This window comes from Arvicola amphibius, chromosome 14 (assembly GCF_903992535.2).
Source record: "Arvicola amphibius chromosome 14, mArvAmp1.2, whole genome shotgun sequence".
In the NCBI taxonomy this organism is placed as follows: Eukaryota; Metazoa; Chordata; class Mammalia; order Rodentia; family Cricetidae; genus Arvicola; species Arvicola amphibius.
In genome coordinates this window covers 40,468,629-40,492,358 of record NC_052060.1, presented here as the reverse complement: position 1 = coordinate 40,492,358, position 23,730 = coordinate 40,468,629, and the positions used below count along the sequence as shown (strand labels likewise).

The 23,730-nt window shown below is 39.6% G+C and overlaps 1 protein-coding gene across 1 annotated transcript in view; it reads left to right on the top strand.

The window, feature by feature from the left end:
• Gstcd (glutathione S-transferase C-terminal domain containing) overlaps positions 1-18,232 on the top strand; it is a 78,659-nt gene extending 60,427 nt beyond the window's left edge. The window contains 9 exon segments of the mRNA XM_038311519.1: positions 4,526-4,641; positions 4,763-4,807; positions 6,276-6,339; positions 6,342-6,362; positions 6,365-6,402; positions 9,080-9,213; positions 11,107-11,137; positions 14,169-14,238; positions 17,472-18,232. Coding sequence (XP_038167447.1) covers positions 4,526-4,641; positions 4,763-4,807; positions 6,276-6,339; positions 6,342-6,362; positions 6,365-6,402; positions 9,080-9,213; positions 11,107-11,137; positions 14,169-14,238; positions 17,472-17,608 — 656 coding nt within the window. The 3' untranslated portion in view covers positions 17,609-18,232.
• Positions 18,233-23,730: the final 5,498 nt, after the last annotated feature.

Here is a 23,730-nt window from a genome sequence, read left to right as displayed (position 1 = left end):
TCTTATATAAGCAAGTTATAACATGCAGAGTACATTGTTGTTTTGCACCAGGAAACAAAACATTGAGAACTGACCGGACCCCAAAGAGTGTTCCAGGCACAGTTAAACCTTTTGTTTCTTTTCTTGCCTTGGTTTTTTCACAAGTCTTCTCCTGGCCTAAAAAGCTTGTATTCCTCACTTTGCAACAGGCAGAAAGCAGTCGCATGGTTTAGATTATCAAATGCATCCTAATGTGAGTTAGACAAAGATTGCACTGCAGAAGAATCATGACATCATATATATTCAAATGTTCTCTGCTTGGATTTCTTTTTCCACTGTACTTTCATTTGTAGTGAAGCTAAAAGTAGATTGCAATTTTATATTGTAAATTGTTTTAGATACAAGGACACTGAATAAAAATACAAAGTAGGGTTTCATTTTTAAATTAATACATACTCTAAAACACTATTTTTTTTACCTTGTTGAATACACTTGAGATCCTGTTTATGTTTCCAGGAACTTCATAATATTTATAAATCTGAAATGGGAAGAGAGAATGTTCTATTGGAGGCAGTTTCTCAAGTATCTAGGCATCTGGCTGCTGTACTTTAGCTTAACCGTGGATATTGTGTGAATCTAGCAGTTCCTCCACGCAAACACAAATCTGAGAAGCTCTCTGTCTTCACCTTTTGTTTCAGCACAGATGTATTAACTTGCAAAGACAGTCGTAGGAAGGCAAGTCTTTATCAGAGCTTGCTTTTGAAACAACCGTGAGGGAGTTAGACTGTTCTGAGTTTTTGATAGAAGCTCTTTATAGGATTGCAGCTAGACACTCCATTTAATAATTTTCTTCTTTTCTACAAAATAATAGAATTCCTTTGTACTTTGTCTTATGTAACTCCACAGATAGGGGAAAGACATAAGTGTGTGCTTGCTCTTTGACTCACTGTGGCCACTTAGCAGCAGCATTTGGGACTCTAGCCCTTAGACAGACCCTCAAAGTACATAGTCTTGTTTGTCTTCTGACTTTGCTGTTCTTCTCCTTTATTCTTATTCCAGTTATGTGTGTGTGCATGCATGTATGTTTCATGGAGTGCACATGGAGAGATCAGAGAACAGCATGTAGCACTTAGTTGCCTCTTTCCACCATGTGGGTCACAGATAAACTCAGGCTTGGAGGCAGCGTCTTTACCCACCAAGCCATCTTAACCACCTTCATCTCCCATCCATATTCTTTTCGTGTTGTTGTTTTTTGGTTTTTTGTTTGTTTTTTGTCTTTCGAGACAAGGTTTTGCTGTAGCTTTGGAGCCTATCCTGGAACGAGTCCAGGCTGGCCTCGAACTCACAGAGATCCACCTGCCTCTGCCTCCTGAGTGCTGGGATTAAAGGCCACCACCGCCCGGCCACCTCCCTTATTCTTAGTCTGTTGTTCCAAATTAAACCTTCATGCCACAGAAAGTATAAGACAGACTGGGATGGTGAGACGGGGCAAGCAGGAGTGCGCTGCCTCACATGTTAACATGAGCTGTTAATGGGAGAAGCTAAGTGGTGGACGGTGTAGCGTCTGTCGTGGTGCTGGTGCTGTTTGTAGCAGGTGTAACTAGTGGGCGGTCATAAGTCATTGGGGTCATTGCTCCAGAAGGTATGTGGTAGTCTCCTGGTAAGTTCTAAAACAGAAAAGCTATTATAAAAGTCTGGGCCTGGGCCAGCAAGATGGTTCAGTCAGGAAAGCTGCTTGCGGCCAAGCCTGATGACCTGAGTGCTAGCCCTAACACCCACATGGTAAATAAAGTGAGAGAACTAACTCGGGAGCAAGTTGTCTTCTGACCTCTACCACATTCCATAGCATAAGCATACAGACACATACGGTAAACCAGTCAATGAATGAATCAGTTTTGTTGTTGTAGAAGCCCACCCAACCCTAATGTCTGGAGCATCATGCCTCACCACGTAAATTTGTTTTCTTCTGTAATGGACTGTGGACCCTAAAAACAGCTAGTGTTGTCGTGGTTGGACCTTGAGCCTCTCATTTTCTTCATAAGTAACCTACCTGCCTTAGGTATTTTGTTGCAATAATGAAAACTAATGCAGAAGTGTTCACTGATAAATTGTTTCAGTTGTGCTTTGTGCTTGCAAGTTGTCCTGATAAAAGCTCAGGTGGTTTTCATGAAGAGGAAAACTACAGGGACTCATTTATTCTGTGTGGAAAATGGTTATAATTACATTATTGGAGGGAATGAGTATTCTTTTAGAACACAAAGCCACATTAAACTCTTTACAAATGAGATAACTAGGCTGGTTTTCGAACTCTTAATGTTTGAAACTTAGATTAGGCATGATAAATTATTGAAAATGTGTAAAAATTCAGCCATGTAATAACAATTATATTATTGAATGCTGAATTGAACACAGGTTATTGAAACCATGGTTTATACATACTCAGTGTAATACTGTGTGCCATTAAAGTATATGCTTAGAGACAAATGCACTGACATAAAAAGATGTCTGCAATATAATATTTTGAATATGGGTAGAAAGTTAAGATTTAGAGATATGGTATATGCATGTCAATGTTACTTTTGAAATTGGATATTATAATTTTTTTCTAATAAAATATTCCTAGTTTTTAAATTTAATTTAGTATTACAAGGAGGAAGAAAAATGGGGAAAAGAAAAAAGAGAAAGATATTTTTAATCTTAAATTGGAACAAGAAAGTCTTGCTATCTTTGCATATTTTTTATCAAACTGAAGGAATGTGTTTTATACGTAAGACAGACAATGATGCCATTCATCTTTCTAAGGACGTTTTGGGAATGCTACAAGTGGGCTTTTGAAAGGCAAGTTACAATGATCTCATGCTGTTGCCCGGAGCATTTCATACTTGGAAATGCCCATCTTTAGTCCCTAATTGCATTAAATTTCTATGTCTGACTCATGAGGAAAGGAAGCTTTGATGTGGGAAAAGGAAAGTCATTTTCCCTCCAAACACAGCAACCCTGACACAGTTCTGACTGTGTGACACCTGTGCCCCTGGTTTCTCAGGGTCCCACGGAGAGAAATGGAATTAGAGGATATACAGAAATAACTAAACTGTTCCTATAACTCTGTAAGGAAATGGAAGCAGTGCTGAAGTTGGTAATCTTTTACAGTATATCTCTGGGAGCAATGGAGGACTAGAATTTTTTTCATATATTCAGATTGATTTAACCTTTATGGTTCTGGATTTCACTTTTCAGATGTTTCTTGTACTCTTTAGAAAAAACTGTCTCCATTGAAAGAAAAGTTGCATAGTGAGTGTTAGTTACTTTTCTTTGCAATGATAAAAATTCCAGGACTAAAAGCAAGTTATAGAAGAAACAGTTTATTTTTGCTTTTGGCTCCAGAGGGCAAGGCCGTCATGGTTGGGAAAGCATGCAGCAGGAACAGGAAACAGATTGCTCGCATTTTGATCAGCATATATGAAGCAGAAATAATGGCAGAGTGGAGTAAAGCTGTAAACCCTAGAAAGTCTCCCCTACCTCCCAGTAATGTACTTTAGCAAGCTCCCCAAAGCCCAAATGCTCTATAACCTCTCCAAACAGCTCCACCAACTGGGATCAAACAGTCAAGTACATATTAATTAAAATAATATTACCAAAATTTAGTTGTTTGCTTTATTCTTTGGGCTCTTTACTCTCTGGAGGTCCTGCCACCCAGTTCCCAAATAAATTCACACAGAGACTTATTATTACTTATAAATGCCCAACCTTAGCTTAGCTTATTGCTAGCCAGTTTTTCTTAACTTAAATTATCCTGTCTACCTTTTGCCTCTGGGATTACTTCTGTATCTTACTTTAACTCTTCCTCCACAGCTGGCTGTAAGGACTGGGTGGCTAGCCCCTGGAGTCCTCCTCCTTCTCTCGTTCCTTGATCCTTTTATCTCTTTTTCTCCTTCTATTTATCCTCTTTTTTTTTTTTTTTTTTTTTTTTTGGTTTTTCGAGACAGGGTTTCCCTGTAGTTTCTAGAGCCTGTCCTGGAACTAGCTCTTGTAGACCAGGCTGGCCTCGAACTCAGAGATCCTCCTGCCTCTGCCTCCCGAGTGCTGGGATTAAAGGCGTGCGCCACCGCCGCCCGGCTTCTATTTATCCTCTTTGCCTGCCAGCCCACCTGTCCTTTCTCCTGCCTTTGCTATTGGCCATTCAGTTTTTTACTAGACCAGTCAGGTGTTCTAGACAGGCAAAGTAACGCAGCTTCACAGAGTTAAACAAATGCAACTTAAGAGAATGCAATAAATCTTTGCATCATTTAATAAATGTTCCACAGCATAAATAGATATGATACATTATAAATAATATTCTACAACATCAACATTAGAGCTAGTCTCTGGGTTCTACTTTTCTACTCACAGTAATTACATAAAATTTGTATTTCATGCTTTGATGGGTGTATATCTATACATGTGGACATATGCACATAGAACACTCCTCTCTATATTAATAGTCTCTGTTCTGACTAATTGGTCCCTCATAATGCTAACTGTTTTCTTCATCTCTTATCACCCACAGGCAAAATGTCCACTGACCGAGCTTTAAGGAAGCAGCAGCAGTTAAACAACCTTGTTTACATGGTGCTAAATCAAGCCAAACCTGGTGACAGAATTGTGGATTTCTGCAGTGGCGGGGTATCATGTCTCCTTTATCCTTTAGCCTTTTCAAGGTCATGATTTTACCTGGCAAGATCACTGTCTAACAATGAACAAAAGCCATGGGAACCAAAGTTATTTCTTTTGTTTTACTTTGCAGGGCCATGTTGGGATTGTTCTCGCACATATGCTGCCGTCCTGCCAGGTAAGGGCAAAGAAGAGACCAAGTAGAGCAGTTCAGGGCCGTGCCTGGCCTCATCTTAGCTCTTTGCATTGCTAGTTATCTGCTCATCAATATGTGGCACATACTTTGCTTGGAAGTAAACTCCTAAGATCACAATCTTAATGGGAACAAAAGGAAAACATGACCACAGTAGAGTTAGCAATATTTTAAAGTAAATGTGTTTAGTAAAACAGATACTATTTCATTATTGAATAAAACAAACAAATACAATAAAGCTAACTTAATTTTCAACACAAATCTGGTAAAAGAAAATGTCATTTTTTAAAAAGTAGGTAGTCAGCTGGAGCAGAGTGTGTACTCTGCAGTCACTGTGACTACGATGAGAAGAGAATTTAGAGCTGACAGAAAGACACCTGGTAGAAAAATGACTGGCATGGCGTCTGTGGTTTTCTTAGAGCAGTGGTTCTCAACCTGTGGGTCACAACCCCTTTGACAATTCTCTGTCTTCAAAAGTATTCCTATTATGACTCATAACAACATCAAAATTACAGTTATTAAGTAGCAACAAAAATAATCTTATGGTTGGGGGTCACTACAATATGAGGAATTGTATTAAAGGGTTGCAGAATTAGGCAGGTTGAGAACCATTGTCTTAGAGAATAAAGAGAAAAATAAATGAAAGTTTGAGGAGAAGAAGCAATCCCTGTTGTAGTAGTAGGAAAAGCTCACAGAGCAGGGTCCTGAGATGCATAATGGAGGTGGGGCATCTTTTCCCCTTTCTAATAATTCTCCTGGAAACTTAGGTAGATTGACCTGAAAAATCGGCTTCTGCTGGATAAAACCAGAAGGTTTTTATAGCAACTATACATCAAGTGTTTTATGTAAAGTGATATAGTATATTTCTATAAAGCATACATAAGAAAAATATATAATAACAATATCTTAATTCTACCTCTGATTACTGTTGGAGGCTCCTTCTGCCTCGGCCTCACCGCACCAGTCCAAGCTGTTCACTGCGATTGGGCCTTGTTCTGCCCTCAGTACAGGATACGGCTTCCGTCACCTCCTCCACCTTGTATCCATCCATCTACACCCTTCCCCCTCCCGCTCTCTGTCACCATACACTGGGCCAAACTGCCTTCTTGGCTCTTCAAACATACGTACTACTCAGGCCAGCTGTTCCTTAGCTAATGTCTGTTCATCTCAGGCCTCCGTTAATATCTGCCTTAGTCATCAAGTCTGAGCTCCCGTCACACTTCGTCCTTAACTAAACATGTAAAACACTGTATTTCTTTCTCCTCCCTTTTATCATTACATGCAAACTTCAAGATGTTCAGGACATTGTTCATTTTTGTGCCAGGTGTGCCATACAGTATGGAGGATAGTGAGTACAGTCTGCATTATCATTAGATGTGAAATATGGTGGTAATGCTCGGCCTAATGTCTGAACTGTTACTGAGAATAATGTCTTTCTTTGCATGAAATCTAGGTGATATTAATAGAGAACAAGGAATTATCGTTGAGCCGTGCTAAGAAGAGAAGTGATGGACTAGGCTAAGCAATATATGGTTCATTCAGCAAATATGGAGTATTTCACAGGAATGTTTACATCGGGGGTAAGTAGTCCATAATTTCAATTTCTCTTATTAGCTAAATAATAATTTTATTCTTTAGACTAACTAAAGAAAATAATTTTGTATTCTTTCCTAAACAAAGACATATATAGCTTTTTATAATCTACCCATTGGGTATAGAGTAACAAGACTCCACTCACAGCCCTTTCCCATTATCTATATTAGTCGTTAAAATCAAAACCAATATCAATAAAATGGTAGCTTATAATAATGAAATGCTTGTTTTTGAAGGGAAAAATACAAATAATTCCACGACTAACAATGGTTTCTGTTTATTTATTCATTCAGGTTTTTGACTTTATGTTGGTGCAAAGGTAACAGACATTCAGTGAGCATCATGTCTGAAACTTGATCCTGGGCTAACAGTACCAGGGCCTGCTCCTTGGAGAAGACAGATTCTCCCTCCCTTAGCAGCCATGATTCCCTGTAGCTCTTCATCTAGTGGGGACTTGTGAGGATCTCCCCATCCATGTTTGCTCTCATTACATAGATCTTGTTTAGGAGACCACAGAGTTAAGATTTCATGCGTGCAACAAGGGTATCATTAGCGCACACTTCCTCACCGCAGCCTAGATCTTCTGTAGTGCTTCTGTGCTCTTGCTCGTGTAGTGTTCTGCTTCGTGTAGTGTGTGTGTTGCCGACACAGTGAACCATCTTAGTTAATACCAGAGCTTTAAGTTTGTTCCAACTTACATAATTAAGTTGATTAATGTATTTAGTCCTTTGAATTCCATTGGTACCATAGCAGAGTGTAGATTGGGAACAACAATTTTGACATTTTATTCTTCACAATGTCCATCATATTGATAAACAGGAAGACCTTAGAGGTGTTTTTTTTTGACAAAAGAAATAGTAAATGAATAAATTATTTCATTCCTGGAACTCTAAGCCTTTAATGATTAAAAAAAGGACAAATTGTTCAACACAACCACTCACATTCGTGTTGCTGCAGAAGCTCTGTAAGTTATTACGGTGAGAATAAGGGCACAGTTCCCGACACCTGTGAGCTCGCTGGAGAGACAAGGCTGTGCTCCCGCCTCCTGTCCTAACAAGATGACCGGTCCAGAACTGGGTGATGATATAAACAATTGACATGTACAGGCTTTGGGTCTGATTAATTTCAGAGTGTGATTATTTTTATTTACAATACTTTATTTTAAAGGGTTTTTAATTTTTAAAAATTAAAATAGTTAATGTGAATGGCTTTCTTTTTCTATTTACCACAAACCAGGCATCTTAAAGTAACACATACTTATTATCTAACAGTTATGTAGATCAGAAATCTAGACCACCAGAATTAAGTCAAGCTTAGTCCTCCCAGTATGATCTGAGATAGAGTGGTGGGCTCTCACTGAGGTACTTAGTAGAACTTGGTTTCCTGCAGTGATATGTCTCCCTTCTGGCTATGGGCCAAGAGTCCTCAACTTCTGGAGGCCGCCCACCCACATTCCCTGGTTCCCCTCTATGGAAGCCTGCATGGCAGTCCAGGCATTGGTTTGCATATTCCTGACCTCCTGTCCTATCTCCCTGGGTCCCTCCCTTACAAAATTCTCTGCTCTTCAAACCTCATTACAGTTAGACTGAATCTGCCCATATTGTTGAGGATAATCTTGAAGTGTAACTAGATACATCTGCAATGTCTTTTTTGCCCTGGCTGAACATTCTGTTCTTAGAATTTGATGGAGCATCTTTAGAGGACAGTCCTGGCTCATTTGTTTTCGCTGCATCTTGTTAATTGTCTTTTACAGTTTTCCACATGTGGATCTTCCTGCTTACATACCTCTGCTCCACTTAATACTGGCCCCTATATTGTCTAAAACTTAATTAAGAGGGAGACTGCAGGGGTTAAAGAGATGGCTCAGTGGTTAAGAGCACTGGCTGCTCTTCCAGAGGACACAGGTTCAAATCCCAGCACCCACATGGCAGCTCACAACTGCCTGTAACTCCAAGATCTGACACCCTCACACAGACATACATGCAGGCAAAATACCAATGCACATAAAATAAAAATTTAAAAAACAAACAGAAATTAAAAGTATCTAGACTGCAGAAGCATGATTAAATTCTGCCTCAGTTTTGAGTTAGACTACGTCATAGGTGCTACTGGTATGTGTGATTGTCTCTGCATTAGCAGCATTTGTAATCACTGACCCTCCCTACCTTATGTAATTAAAACCTACAGAATGACATTAATCTAGTTTATCATTCTGTCTTTATTTACATTCTATTATCAACAAATGGCTACCTAGAAACATGGTGTGCTACCAAAAAAAAAAAAAATAGTTCTTTCCCAGTATTTTCTATTTATCTTTTTTTAAATTTTGGATTTTTGAGGTATCATTATTGGCTCATAAATTTGATATTTGAAATACTTTGTCAATTGCTTTTTTTTAAAAATCAATGCTCCCTGTTATTTTTTCATGAATGCTTTTTCATGAACATCCCCATCTTTGCTCAGTAATACCCTTTGACTTGCCGCTGAATCCTTTGACAAACCTTTAGTAGTATTTAGATGCATGTTGCTTTCTGCTCTAAGATGTTCTAGCTCATCTTGATCATTTCTTGCTCTGTGTGTCTGCTCCTGAGCTGAGTTCTGATTCCTTGTAAGTATTCAGAATTGTCTCAGAAGCCACGTGCTAGGTCTGGTTCTGTTCCCCAGGTGGCGCTGCATGCTTGTGGAGTGGCCACAGACATGGTGATCCAGCACTGCGTCCAGACCCGCGCTTCCTTCATCACCTGCCCTTGCTGTTACGGCTTCATTCAGAACACGTCCAAGTTTAATTTCCCAAAAAGGTGAAGTTTGACCTTTTACCTAAGACATCCATATGGGAGTGAGATGCTACACAAGACTTGTTTAGTAAAGATGCAGCAAAGTCGGGTAGTGGTGATGCACGCCTTTAATTTCAGCACTCGGGAGGCAGAAGCAGAGCGATCTCTATGAGCCTGAGGCCAGCCTGGACTATAAAGCAAGTTCCAGGACAACCAGGGCTACACAGAGAAACCTTGTTTTGAAAAGACAAAATAAATAAAATAAATAAATAAGGTTGCAGTGAGATTTGAATTTGAGGTTGCTTACCTTTTCCACAGTGTGGCAGGTGTTGTTTGTGAACAGGATTAGGATGAGTGGCTCTCCTCTGTCCCTGCCTTTTCTTCCAGATCGAGTTAAAAGCAAGTCTGTTTAGAAGCCAGTCCAGTAGAAGTCTGCTGGCTTCCGCACTTCCCTGTGTTCTTCTAAATGAAATCAGAGCCACCCTTTGTAAGAGACAGTGGAGTGTAATGGCCAAGTTTTTAGAGTTTAGAAACATACTGACCTGGTACAGTATGCTTATCACTCTATAAGGTATTTAACTTCAGAGAAGTTACTTTGCTATTTTCCTGTGTTTTCTCATAGACAAAGTGAGGTTGTAATAGGACCTACTGCAAGGGCATTGGTGAGCCCTTAATAACAGTTCTTAGAAGTGGCCAAGAGGCCAAGTGCATGCTTATAATCCTGAAACTTTGGAGACTGAAGTAGGAGGATTGCCTCAGGTTCAAAACCAGCCTAGGCACAGATTAAGACTGTCTCTATAAATCAGACAATGGAAAGAATAAGAAAGCATAGGGTAAGTCCTCCATAAATGTGAACTGTTGCTAATACTTACATGACATCCATAGTGCCTCCAAGATGGCTCAGAGGATGAAAGCATCTGCCAACCAAATCAGACAACCTGAGCTTGATCCCCCCTCAGACCCTCTGACCTCCACACATGCCATGACATTCGTACCCACCCACCTACACACACACGTGTACAAAAAGTAAATAAACAATAATATAGGGTTTTATTTAAAAGTAATAATAAATAGTATTCATGGGGGTTGATTAGATTTGATAGCCATCTTTATGATTCTTCTTATCCCACATAGAAGAGGGGGAAATTTTAATTCTCTCCACTTATATTGAAAGGCAACCATGTGTGGCATTTTACTCTCTGGTTCATAGTTATTGATACTCAGAAGCTAAATATATCAGTGTGGTAACTTCTGCCCTATGTCCAAAAAAAAAAAAAAAAAAAGAACCAAAAACTTCTCAGGTCACAAAATCAGTCACACACTGCTTCTAAAAACCTCAGAAATTTCAGAAATTTTTCAGTAGAAAAATTTAACAGTATGAAACAAATCCTTTTTTTTCTTTCATTATTTTGCTCTTGCCACAATTCACAAATAAACTAAAGGAAGCACTGAGTGATAGATAGACAGAGGATATTTATGTATGTAATTTATTTACATGCTTATAATTTGAGGCCTATTGAACAGTTAAAACCTGATAAAATGTGTTATTTTTACAATGCATGTAAGAAATATGTAAGTCTAAGAGGTATGTAAGAATATTAATTTGACCTGGTCAGATTTATAGCCTATTTTTACTGATTTAAAAATCTCAATTTCGTGTCACCCTTTTTATAGCCTTGTGGATTTACTGTCATTTTGCTCTGTGTCCTTGGAGCTATTTAGAACATTCATTTCCTTGTGGATGAGAACTAATCCACCAAAGGTAGATGTATAAACTTATAGTCTGTTGTTTCTAAATTATGTAAAAGCACAAATTATTTTTAATTGATACTAATGAAGTTAATGTTACAGACCTAATCTTAATGAGTTCTTTGACCTTTAAAGTGGTAACTAACTCCTTTTCGTTTCCTATTCTAGTGAAAAATTCAAGAAAACTTTATCATACAAGGTAACCTTATTAAAAACATCTAGATATCCTGTGAATATACTTTGTTTGTGCAATTAGGGTTTTGTTGTTTTATCTGAGACAGGCTCTCACCCTGTGCCCTGGAAATCATTATTTGCCCAAGCTGGCCTTAAATTCGTGGCAGCCCTCTTGCCTCCGTCTCCTGAGTGCTGGGATTATATACATAAACCATTGTATAAAACTTTTCATTCTTCATATTTTTCCATCCCAAATTTTGTCTTATATAATCAGATATATTGAATTACTTCAAACTGTCTAGTATGGCTTGGGGACCAGAGAAAAATGTAGAGCTCAATAAAAATCAATTAAAAAAAGTTTCAGATCCACATTAATTCTCTGAGTAGAGAATTCCCCTGCCCTTACATACAAGTTAACAAGTTAGCTGGCCTGGTAAATGCTGACAGAATTAAGAGATTCCTGTCAGGGACAAAGACAACTGTTGCTTGTAACAGTAGCAGCAGCCAGATTCCCATCATACTCATGCTGACTTCCCAGGAAGTGGACCACTCTTGCTTTTATAGGGAAACTAATGGCATGCTGGAAAGATAATCCGAAATGGAGGGAAACTTTTCTATAAAATGTCAGGTATTGTTGGCTCTGCTGGCCACGTCCAGATCCCACATATTCCCCATTGCCCTTGCCATTTATATTTTTTTTGTTGTTCTTAGGTTCTTGCTTACAGAAACCCAAGAAACGTGTGGAGACATCTCCCAAAAGTCGTGATTGTTTTGAGTCACTAACCTGAGTAGAGCAGTTTCCATCTTTCTGAATATCACCATTAATGACTGTTTAGTAACATGACATATATAGTCTAAGAAGTAATATTTGAGCTAAATGCAAAGATAATTCAGTTAAACTTGATAGTTTGAATTTAAATTCAGTTAATTATGCTTTTTCCACAGAGCCGCTTGAACACGTAGTTTCATTTTGTAGTGCAGCCCTACATTTTAGTACTTCTCCTTCCTCCATGTAACACTGGACGTCTCTTTAAACATTCATTTCCACCACCTTGACAGCTTTATCGCTTTGAACATGTCTTTATGCATCCTTGATGCTACCTACAACCCTCCCCTCCCCACTGCTCCATGCACAGCCCTCCCTTCACCTCCCCTCCCCACTGTCCCATGCATACAGTCCCAGATACCTCAGGGGGGTTCTCAGCTCATGCTTTCACCCCTAACCAGAACACGGCTGCCTTCACTAGCCAGATTAGAAGCGCGCACATCCGAAGGAAGTACTAGCTTGAGAGGGCAAGCCTGGGACCCTCCATCTCTCACTCAACAGTGTTACCAGAAGGTCGGAAATTAACGATGAAAGCACAAGTGAGAAGGTGTGGGGAGGCTGGACTGGTGAGGGCGGTGCGCTCTGTCCTACTTGCTGGGAAAGAAGTTACAATGTAAAGAGGAGAGATGTCACCCAGAACCAGAGAGCAGAAGCCACCTTCCCAGTGCCCCTGTCCATAGTGTTTATCTACTGTTACTCCAGCGTTCTCAGAAGCTGCTAGGCCACCAGCCCTCAGAAGGTTTTGGGTGTAAAAGCCTAAGAGATGCCTTTTCTTCTTGGATATTATAGCAAAATGTTACCCCTTTTACATTCTAAGGCTTCTTTACTTAGTGTTCAGGTATTTTGAGAATTAGGTGTTTTTTCTTCATAGTTAAGTTGGCCAGCAGGTACTGAGAACGTTTGCATGCACCTTGCTCTTTCAGAGTGTTTTACTAAAGAGAAAGTAGGAACACTTCTGGAGAAGGATGGTAAAACTTAGGCACGCAGAACACTGCAGCCACCTGAATTCTGACTGCCTCACCATGACCTTAATTCAGTAGATCTGTTTAGAAACTCCATGAGGACAAACAGAATACTTGTTTCTGCTTCTTCAGGTCCTATAATTTCACATTTTTCTGTCTATTTTTGATGCCAGCCAATTTGTGGAGGCTTTATAAAATTTATTTATTCAAACAAGTTTATTAATTTCCTGTCCTTTGCCACTAAATTTTATAGTGATTATTAAAATGTTTTAATACATAGGGGTTAAAACAAAAATACCCTTGTTATAAAAAGCAAAACAAAACCAAAAAAAATGCCACAAACATTCCACTTACCTGATGGAATTAGAGACTTCACACTCAGAGCCCAAGGCAAGAGGGTCGCAGGTTTGAGGCCAGCCTGCTAGGATGACTGTCTGGAGAGTGAAAAAAAGACCCTTTAAATTTAATGTGCAGAGTACTAAGAGTCAGGCGGTGAGTCTGAGTTCACCCTGTTCACTGAACCTACAGGAGGGACCATTTTCCCATCTGCAGCTCCTCTAGATGTCAAAGGAGCACTGCACACAGTCAGTGCCTAATTATTTCACTTTACCTACCTGCAGATTAAAGGGTACTACCCAGTTTAATGCCTCCGTCCTTCCAAAAGATCTTTTTCTTCTTCATTAATGCAGCCTTTCCTAAAATTGTTATACAGCAGTACCGATCCCCCTCCCATCCCCTCTGGTCTTCTCTAGAGATGGTCTTAAAGTAGAAGGGGATGTCCCTGAGGAGGAGCCAGTACTCTGCCAGGAGTCCCGGAGAATGACTGCTTCTTTCTCCTCACGGAGTGTGAGAAGTCACATCACCTATCACGTCCCATGCAAGAGATTCACATAACCTTTAGAAAGGAAAATTAAGAAAATTGATCTTCTCACTTAACACAGTATAATTGCAATGTAACTGTCTTGTCCTGATTATAGATAAGAGCAACTAGGAAAGATGGTGTTGAGGTTTTTCTCTGTGTCTGTTCTTAAGAACTACATTTGAAGAATAGTCAACTTGAAGGGAAGAAGTTGCTGAGTATAAGATTCTTAGGATTGCTCTTTTCAGCTATCCAGTTTTATACAGTACTTCTATTAAATTAAGCACTACTGAACTCCCAGAGAAGCTGAAGTCGTGTCTTTGTTTCCTCTGTCTGTCTTTCAGTTCCTTTTACAACTCAGAAGCACTAAACTGAAATAAATGTACATTCTTTTTCATGCTCCTTTTAGGAACACATGATTCTGTGCAGATTTGCAGATCAGACAGCTGTCCAGCTTCCACCCCAGAGAAGACTCATAGGTATGTGTTCTCACCAAACAGCTGCTGGGGAGAGTGTGCCCAGCATGCCTGGTCTATTTGGGGAAAACACTGTCCAGTTGTCATTCAGAAAGCTTGTTCTTCCAGGAACTACAATGCGCACTAACAGGACTTGATAACAGTGTGACATATCTTGGTTGGCATCTGTGTCTTTAACCCCATTTCTGTGACGTACACTGAATAGATTTTACAGGAAATCTTTCTTACTGTTATGAACTTCCGAATCTACCCAAAGTCACAAAGAAAATGATATAACTGTAAATGTCCACTCCATATGCCAAAGCAGATTCAGTAAGAATGTATAAAGAAAGAAACTGTCTTAAAGAAAAGTTTTCTTACACATATATATTCAGCATTTGCAGTATTGAACCATTACTCAGGTTAAAGGACCACAGAACCATTCCAAGTAATAGTGTTTAGAAGAATTATAGCAACTGTTATCACACACTAATCACTGGAAATAAGTGAGATAGACACAATCCTTTACATTTTACTGATGACAGGAATAAGACTCTTCATCTGATAGATGCTAGAATCACACCACAACCTCAGATTGTTTGCTTCTAGACTCAGAGCTCTTGTTCACTTCTGCAGTACAGCTTCCTTAAAACATGAACTAAGATAAACTGGTGGGGATTAAATCACATCTTTTTTTTTTCTTAGAAATCCCACATTTAAAAAAAAAAAAAAGAAATCCCACATTGGCCACTATCATATGCTCTAAAATTCCAACATAACCTACATTTTCCTTGTGTACTTGAATAGATTGTTGTTACTTTGAGCTCAACTGAAGTAGTTAGCTTATACTCAGGAAGATATTATATGATAAATAATTACTTTTAAATTCTAAATTCGGCATAGTAAAGCGCTCACACTAGGAAAGGCACTGAGACCTGCAGCTAAGGGACCTTCCTTCCTGTTCTCACTGTGCCCAGAACTGCCATCTCTTGCCTAAAGCCTTTTATTTTCTTTCCTCTTTCCTGTTCTTCCTTCTGATTTCCCATTTCTGATTTTTAAATTGGTTTAATGTATACTTGTTATAACTACACCAGATGTGTTTCTTAGTCTTGCAGTCTTAGTCCTTGCAATCAATGGAAATTGATTTGGTTCACAGTTCTAGAGATGAGAGGGTTAAATCTGATGGGTGTCTTCTTACAGAATCATAGCATTTGTAGAAGGTATCAAATGCCAAAGGAGAAAGGCAGACCAGAAGTGAGTGAGCGAGCACAAGGGAGAGCACCAGCAATGAAAGGGACGGCTTCCTTGAGACGGGGCCACACTTGTCCCTTTGGAAGGAACTCACACTCACCCTGCAGTAACAGCCTACATCATATGAATGGCCAATTGTGGCTCCATGAGACTCACATCCTAGCACAGTTGCAGTGAGGATTAAGTCTCCAGAGTGTGCTTTTTGGGGAACACATTCAAACCATAGAGATCAATAGAGTCATGATTGGTGTAGTGGACAGATGTGGCCATGGTCAGTGTGAGTTTTAAGTGTCAAGCAAGAGCAATGCTAGGAAGGGAAGTTGCTAGGATTGGGGCAGAAACATATCTGGCAAGATTACTGAAGGGAAGGGACAGAGTAGGAGTTCAGACTAAGTCAGTCTGTCACAGATCTTGCCACTTCCACGTAATGAACATTTTTGGAAACTTGCCAGCCACCAAAAGGTAGGTTGCCAACAACTGAATTTCAGTTGTATTGACACTTAACATGGGAAAATATGAGATTCTTCTACAAGATGAAAAAAGGGAAAATTAACTGTACTGGGATTGAAGCCAAGAGTCAGTGAGCTGCCTTGTAAACCCAGGGTGGGTCCTGAAGGAATGCAGAGCATCCTGTTCTGACAGGGAATGTTTCATTTTAACTGAAAAGTCGATGAGGAAGCATTTGCACACATCTTTAAGGAAAAAAGTATTTTAAGAGAAGAAAGAACCCAGCCATCTACCTGTTGGGGAGGAGGAATGGAACTCAAGATCCCTCTTTGTATGGGTTTCTCGCCCACTTAATCTTCACACTCTGACTCCTTTTAAGGATGTGTGTAGTACCAACCTCGTAACTCTGAGTCTCTCGTTCATTCTTCCTTGCTAATTTCATCTTTCCCCATTTTTGTTTTGTCTGTGAGCGTATCATATTTTACACGAGTGGTTTTCTGTTTCAGTGACGTGTGCTCACTGCTGATGTGACATTAGTGACTCCAGCTCAGCTACCATATGGTAACAGCATGTCCTAGCACTACTGTAATCACTGAAGGAGATGGAAGGACTGAGACTCTGCAGTCAGTAACCGCTTTCAGGAAAATGAGAAGTTTAGATACTGAATGTAGAACAGTTCGGATTATAGAAGCAAGTAGTGGCTTTAGTACAGAAAGCCTCAAGTCATTTTTTTCTAATCTATTTTTGGAATTTTAAAATTTGTACTCCAAAGGAAAACAGATAAGCTGCTTGCTTGCCAGGGAGGTTTCCTCTTTTGTTTCTCAAACATTGCAGAGGAAATAGAAAACCAGTACCTTAATGAGGTGAGGTCTGAAAATGAGGATAATTATACTCAGCACTGCATTTCTGTCTGAAATAACTAGCACACGGTTAAGAATTTTCTCAGACACTTTGCACTTCTTATTTCTTCATAGCCCTATAAAACTCCCGGTAGAAACATGACATGTGTTTCAGATGGGCCTTTGTCAGTATATTACTTTAAATATTCCCCGAGATGGGTTTTTAATATTACTAACAATGTGACTTTATAGGAATGCAGAACTATTTTAATCCTATAAAATGGATTTGACCAAAGTATAAAGTAGAATATATAGTTGCAATTTGAGATATACTTATCAATACATTTTTAAAAGTTAGCCTTCTGGCCAGCAGTAATGGCGCATACCTTTAATCCTAGCACTTGGGAGATAGAGGCAGGTGGATCTCTGAGTTCAAGATCTCTGAGTTCTACAGAGCAAGTACTGGGACAGTCAGAACTGTTACACAGAGAACCCCTATCTTGAAAAAACAAAATAATAATAGAAAAAAGGAAATTATTCATCAAGCTTGATCTGTGAAGTGTGTCTTCACACTGCTCAGAAGCTAAGCCTAAAGTAAACTGTACTTAGGGAACACAGCCTTTTCCATAGTACTGATGGATGTCATCACTAAAGATTCCTGTGTGTGCATGGGAATACATTGCTAGTAAAGGTGTCTCAAGATGCATTTTTTTGTTTCAGGGAAGCAGTGCATGTGCCTGGTGGATATGGACCGTGCAACCGCAGCAGAAGAACATAGCTACTCTGTTCAAGTGATATCTATGGAGCCAGAGAGCTGCTCTCCCAAAAATAACATGATCGTGGGTGTCCCCATTTAGAATGAGGCACTCACTCTTGATGTTTTGCCACTGGCTTCCTAATGAAACCCCGGGGGCATGCAGGGAGTTCTTGGTGTCTTACTGGAAGCAGCATTGACCATCCTGAGCCTGTCCAAACTTACAGGGAATCTTGGAAGAAGGACACTTACTGTGTGTGCTGGAGGGTGACGGGCTGCCGGGAGGGAATGCCCTGAAGCCTCAGCTGCCAAAAGAATCACTCTCACTGGCCAAGTTTCCATCAGCAGAACCATTTCCTTACACGTTTACTTGATTGTGTCAGTGGGGTATTCAAACTAAGTTATGTCCTTGAAGCCTTCATTTTATAATCTTCAGATATTCACACATGGCAATCAAAACTAAACTGAAAGGTGGTTGTGGTTTTTATAGTTTTAAAAAACAGTGTACCTTTTTATGGTTTTTTAAAATCTAGAATGGTTAATATGGTGTGGTGTGACATCTTTAATCTGAGGTTGGTTGAATTTGTGTATCATGGAGTATACTTTAAAATGTATGTCCCATAAATTATCAAATGAGATTATTACTGGTTCAGACACTTCATGTGAAAATTGTAAGTCAATTGCACTAAACTACATATTATAATGAGTAAAATTTAGATATTTTTTTGTTTTGGTTTGGTTTTTTTGAGACAGGGTTTTTCTCTGTATGTAGCTTTGGAGCCTATCCTGGAACTAGGTCTTGTAGACCTGGCTGGCCTCGAACTCACAGAGATCTTCCTGCCTCTGCTTCCCAAGTGCTGGGATTAAAGACATGCACCACTGCCACCCAGCTAGATATAAATTTTAACTAAATAGTAAATCTATTCATTATTTAATTCAAGCATATAATTAACAAATGCTGAAATCTATGGTTTTCAAGACACTGCCCTAGGTTTTTCTGAAAATACAAGAATGAATTTCATGAAGTACCTTGCTTTGCCCACCAAAGGAGATCTTCTAGATCTAGAAGGAAAAAACTGAAAAACAATTAGTTAAGTTCTATATATCATATCATAATGTGTAGCCTTATATTTGGGTGTGAGGTGTGCAGACTCGGGATGCTCACTTAACGGTGCTGTCTGCCTGCATTCTTTTTGCAGCAGCCTGCTTTCGTGATGACGGACACGGACAGCCGCAACTAGCCAAGGTGTTAGAGTGACTAGTTTATATTGATGTTCTTATATCTGAAGAAGAAGAAGGACTTTATTTGGCTACCACTGTGCTTTAAATACAGGAATAATTTTTATAAGACAGTATGGACGGAGAGGAAGCTTTGCAGTTTTATGAGGTATAATTTAAGATGAGAAATGACCATCAGGCCTAGATATTTTATATATTGGTACATGTAACTACAACTTATTCCACTTCTTTTTTAAATTGAGATATAATTTACATATGATAAAATACATAGATTTTTATCATTATTTTATTTAATTGAAAGAAATTTTCATACATATATTCTGATTACGGTTCCCTCCCTTGACTTCTCCGAGATCCTTCCCATGCCATCCACCCAACTCCACCCCCTTCCCTCTTTAGAAAGCAATCAAAAAATTAGAATATAAAAGAGAGAGAGAAAATATATCACAAAATTAGAATAAAAAAGAACTGGAGAGAAGAAATATGACACAAAAATATCAGAAACTATAATATTCAAGCAGTTTGCCAATAAAAAAAAAAGCCTAGTTTTACAAAAGGACAAAAATTTGAAGGATAGCAGAGAGACGTATATGGAAGGGTTTGTTTGGAGGGAGGGAAGGTAAGGAGAATTGTTATAATTAAATTGTAATCTCAAAAAATTAAAAAAAAATGCTCAAACAAAGCAACATGAGACAAAAAGTCTACAGAAACATGGTTGAGTTTGTTTTGTGTTGGCCATCTACTACTGGGCATGGGGTCTATCTCAGTGAGGGTTTCTCTTACTATCAAGAGACACTGTAACCACAGCAACTCTTATGAAGGAAAACATTTACTTAGGACTGGCTTACAGTTTCAGAGGTTTAGTCCATTATCAAGGTGTCAGGAGGCATGGTGGCACACAGGCAGACATGGTGCTAGAGAGGGGCTGAGAGTTGTGCATCTTGATGTGCAGGCAGCAGAAGAGAATGCCACACTAGGCCTAACGTGAGCTAGTTCTGAAACTGCAAAGCCTGCTCCCACAGTGATGCACTTCATCCAACAAGGCTACCTACTCCAAGACCTCCAGACAGTGCCATGCCCTGTTGACCAAGCATTCAAACACGAGTCTATAGGGGTCCTTCCTATTCAGACCACCTCAGGGCCTATTCTTAAGTGTAGCTAATACACCCAATGAAACTCCAGTGGAGAAAAGAAACTTTTCCTTTGCAAGTCGGTGTCATTTGCAGACCGCTTCATCATCAGGGATGAGAGCCTTTGTCCACTTCCCTCCATCAGTTTTGGGAGCCTCATCTGGCTTGAATCTGCGCATACTACTAGTCTCTTTGAGTGCACATATGCATCAGTCCTGTTGTGTCTGGAAGACATTGTTTTGTTGGTTGCCCATACTCTCTGGCTCATAGAACTTTTCCATTTCCTCTTCCATAGCTCCCTGTACCCTGGAAAGGGGGAGTTTGATGATGACTTCCAATTAACACTGAGTGTTCCAAAATCTCTTAGTCTCTGCATATTGTCCAGTTGTGGGACTCTGTTTTAGTTTCCATTCACCGCAATAGGAGGCTTCTCTGATGATGGCCGAGCAAAGCACTGCTCTGTGGGTATAGCAGAGTATTATTAGGAGTCATTTTATCACTATGTTCTCTTAGCAGAACAAAGTATTTGGGTTTTTTCTAGACTTGTGGTCTACCCAGGTCATGGCCACCCAAGCAGTATCAGGCAAGTGTTCATCCAATCAGAGAGTAGTTGGTTGATCCCATAATGTTTGTGCACTAGCATATCTTGCAGGCAGGTCACCACTATAGATTGCAGACTTGTAGATTTGGTTGTTGATTTGTATCTGAGTCGGTGTTTAGCTTTCTCCTCTGCTAATGAACCAAGTACCTTCCAGCATCATGAACACTGCAGTAGAGGTGAAGGCTCTAGTTAGGCACCAGCTTGGACTTCTCCATGTGTTATGTCAAATCATTGTTTCTGTGTAGAAACGGGTGTATTTGGGAGTATGTCATTTGTTCTGTTTTGAGATAGAATCACAGTAGCCTTGACTGGCGTGAAATTTGCTGTATGGTTGAAGATGACCTTGAACTTCTAATCCTCTGTATTTCTACTTCCCAAGTGTTGGAACTACAGGTAAGTGCAGCCATATCAAGTTAAAATGGATCTGAGTATGGAACCCAAGGGTTTGCACACTAAGTAAACACTTTGCCAACTCAGCCATATGGTAGCGCCTCAACGCCACTTTTGAAACCCTTTCCTCACTGAATTAACACTGTACCTTTGCTGAAAAGTAGTGCATGTGGATGCATGGGTCTAATTTTGAATCCACTGGTCTGATGGTTATTTTGTTTACCTTAATTGTCAAAACTTTATAGAAAAATCTGAGAATCAGGTAGGTTTATTTTCCCACCATATTTCATTGCTTTGGCTGCTTTAGAAGTATTATACTTCTACAAAAATCTCAGAATTGGCTTCTCGATTTCTTTTTAAGTCTTCTAAAAAGAACAGTTGGGAGTTTTAGTACTGATCTTACAACATCAATTTGTAGACATAGAACATATTAATATTGGATCTATAAGCATGAATATAAGGCAAAGGTTTCTATATTTTTAGGTCTGATTTTAAGTCTCCTTTAATTACTTGGTAATTTTTTCTCATGTTTTCCATAGAGGAATTTATATTTATTTGTTTGATGCTATTGTTCTTGAGCTGTTCACATGCTGATCTCACTACCCAAAGTAATCTCCTTTTATCCTTCCACTCTTGTAAGCTCACTCATTCTTAGTTCTGAAGAAGTCTCTGGAGCTGAGAAACCTACTACAGAATTCCTACCATCCAAGAGATCTCTTCAGTCCTCAGGTGACTCCAGGTGCCCCTCCCTTCTAGGATTGAAAGCTCACATAATAATTACAGAGGGAAAAACAAAGAAAGGAAGGGACCCCACTGAGCTCCCACCCTTGTTCTCAGCATGGCCTTCACCTTGTGATGGTTGTGGTTGTAATAAATATTGATGCTGTGGTTGCTCTAAAAATAATTTTTCTCATAATTAAAGCATGGCCAAGACTCTCATCCAGTACAAATAAAAGGAACTGGAAGCAAGCAAGAGGAAGATGGTTGCAATGACAATAATCTCAGCAAGTGACCCGGTATCACCCCAGTGCTGCTCCCCCTCCATTTGTCTTCCAACAGAGCTCATTTCTCTGGCGTGACTCAGAGAAGCAGGGCTCTAATTAGTTATAGCTAGACTATCTTATGTGGGATACAAGTTTCAGTCATACAGGAAATAAAAGTATTTTCAGAGCCCACAAGCAAACTAATAAAGTGATAATTAAATATTTACTCTCAAGGTTCAAGAAAGTTGCCATGAACAGAACTGTCCAATAGAGCTATGTCCCTGAGTAGTTATGATAAAGAATTGTGATGCAGGGCTGGAGAAATGGCTGGGTGAGGAAAGCATGTACTTAATTCTCGGAGAACTCAGTCTGGATCCCAATATCAACAATGGGCAGCTGAAAAACACTCAAACTCCAGCTCCAGGGAATGCAATGCCCTCTTCTGGCCTCTCAGAGCACCTGCGCTCATGTGCGCATACCCACACAAAGGCACACACACATACGCATAAAAATCTATGAGAGTAGAACAAGCTTTGCCACATTCTTCCCACTTCCCGGGTTTCTTTACAAGATGAACTCTATGAGGGTAATTTAAGTCCATGGTCTTTAAAATTCAAAGACTTTACAGGTTCCGTCTCTTTAAAGCATTCAGCTTCTCCAAAATATCTGGTCTCTAAAAATACCCAGCCTTTCTGAAACTCCGGAGTCTCTGTTAAAGTTCAGAATCAACTATGGGCTTCTTTAAAGTCAAAGTAAGTAGAATAGAAGGAAGAACCGAGGCAAGGTTCAACAGTGTGAAAAGTTCAGTACTAAATGCCTGAAACCCTCTCATGATCCTCTGGTTTCCAAAGGGCCCGTGCAGCTAGATCCACTTCTCAGGCTCTGCCGTCCGCAGCACACGGCTCATCTCACAGGGTCAGATGTCTCCATTCTACAGCTGCTGCTCTTGGTGGTGGTCCCATGGCACTGGCATTTCCAAATGCTGGGGCTCCACTGCAACTGGGTTGACTATTCTCACTAGCCTCCCCGGGTATCTTTGTAGGGATTCATACCTGGCTAGCTGGTGCCAAGCCTCAATTTCTCTACACGACCCCTCAATCCCAGGGCTAAGGCTGCATCTTCACCAATAGCTCTTATGGTGCCAAGCCTCAACTTCTCTTAATCACCCCTTCATGTCTTCAAAACCAATACCACCTGTGGAACTTTAAATTAAAAAATTAGCTAAGTATCTTTCCAATATTTATGAAAGAAACATGTATGTGCATATTTGCACACATGGGCAATGTACATGTTAGTATGGGTGTATGCATGTGTGCATGCAAACACACATGCATGTTTGTGTAGGCCATGGCTCTATGATGACTGTCCTTGTCAGTTGCTCTCCACTTGCAGTCCATTGATTCTACTAGGCTAACTACCAATGAGTTTATGACAACTCCCTCACTAGAATTTTAGCTTTACACTCTCTTATTTAGAATCTAGGATCATAGTTACAGTACTTAAATTAGTATCTGGCACACAGTAGGAACTCCATAAATATAAAGTGAGCAATGTACTAATCCCTTCCCTGGTGGGGAAATACAAAAATATATTTAAGTATTACTTCATGTGTATTTCATGTTTCGGTTCACATTGAGGGGGTGTTTTCTAATGTCCTTAAAATATATCAATTCAGTCCCATTCTAAAGAAGACTAAGGGGTGAAAATTACTTCAATCTCTATCATTTTTATGAAAAGGACACTGGACAGTTATGTTCCCTTAAGAAAAGACAAAATAAGCTTAAGCCAAAGTGAAGAAAGAAACGTCTCCACAAATGTTAGTTTGGCGTTCACCATTGTTAACCTGTCCTCATATAGAGCATGGTTCAGGCTAGTTGTTTAT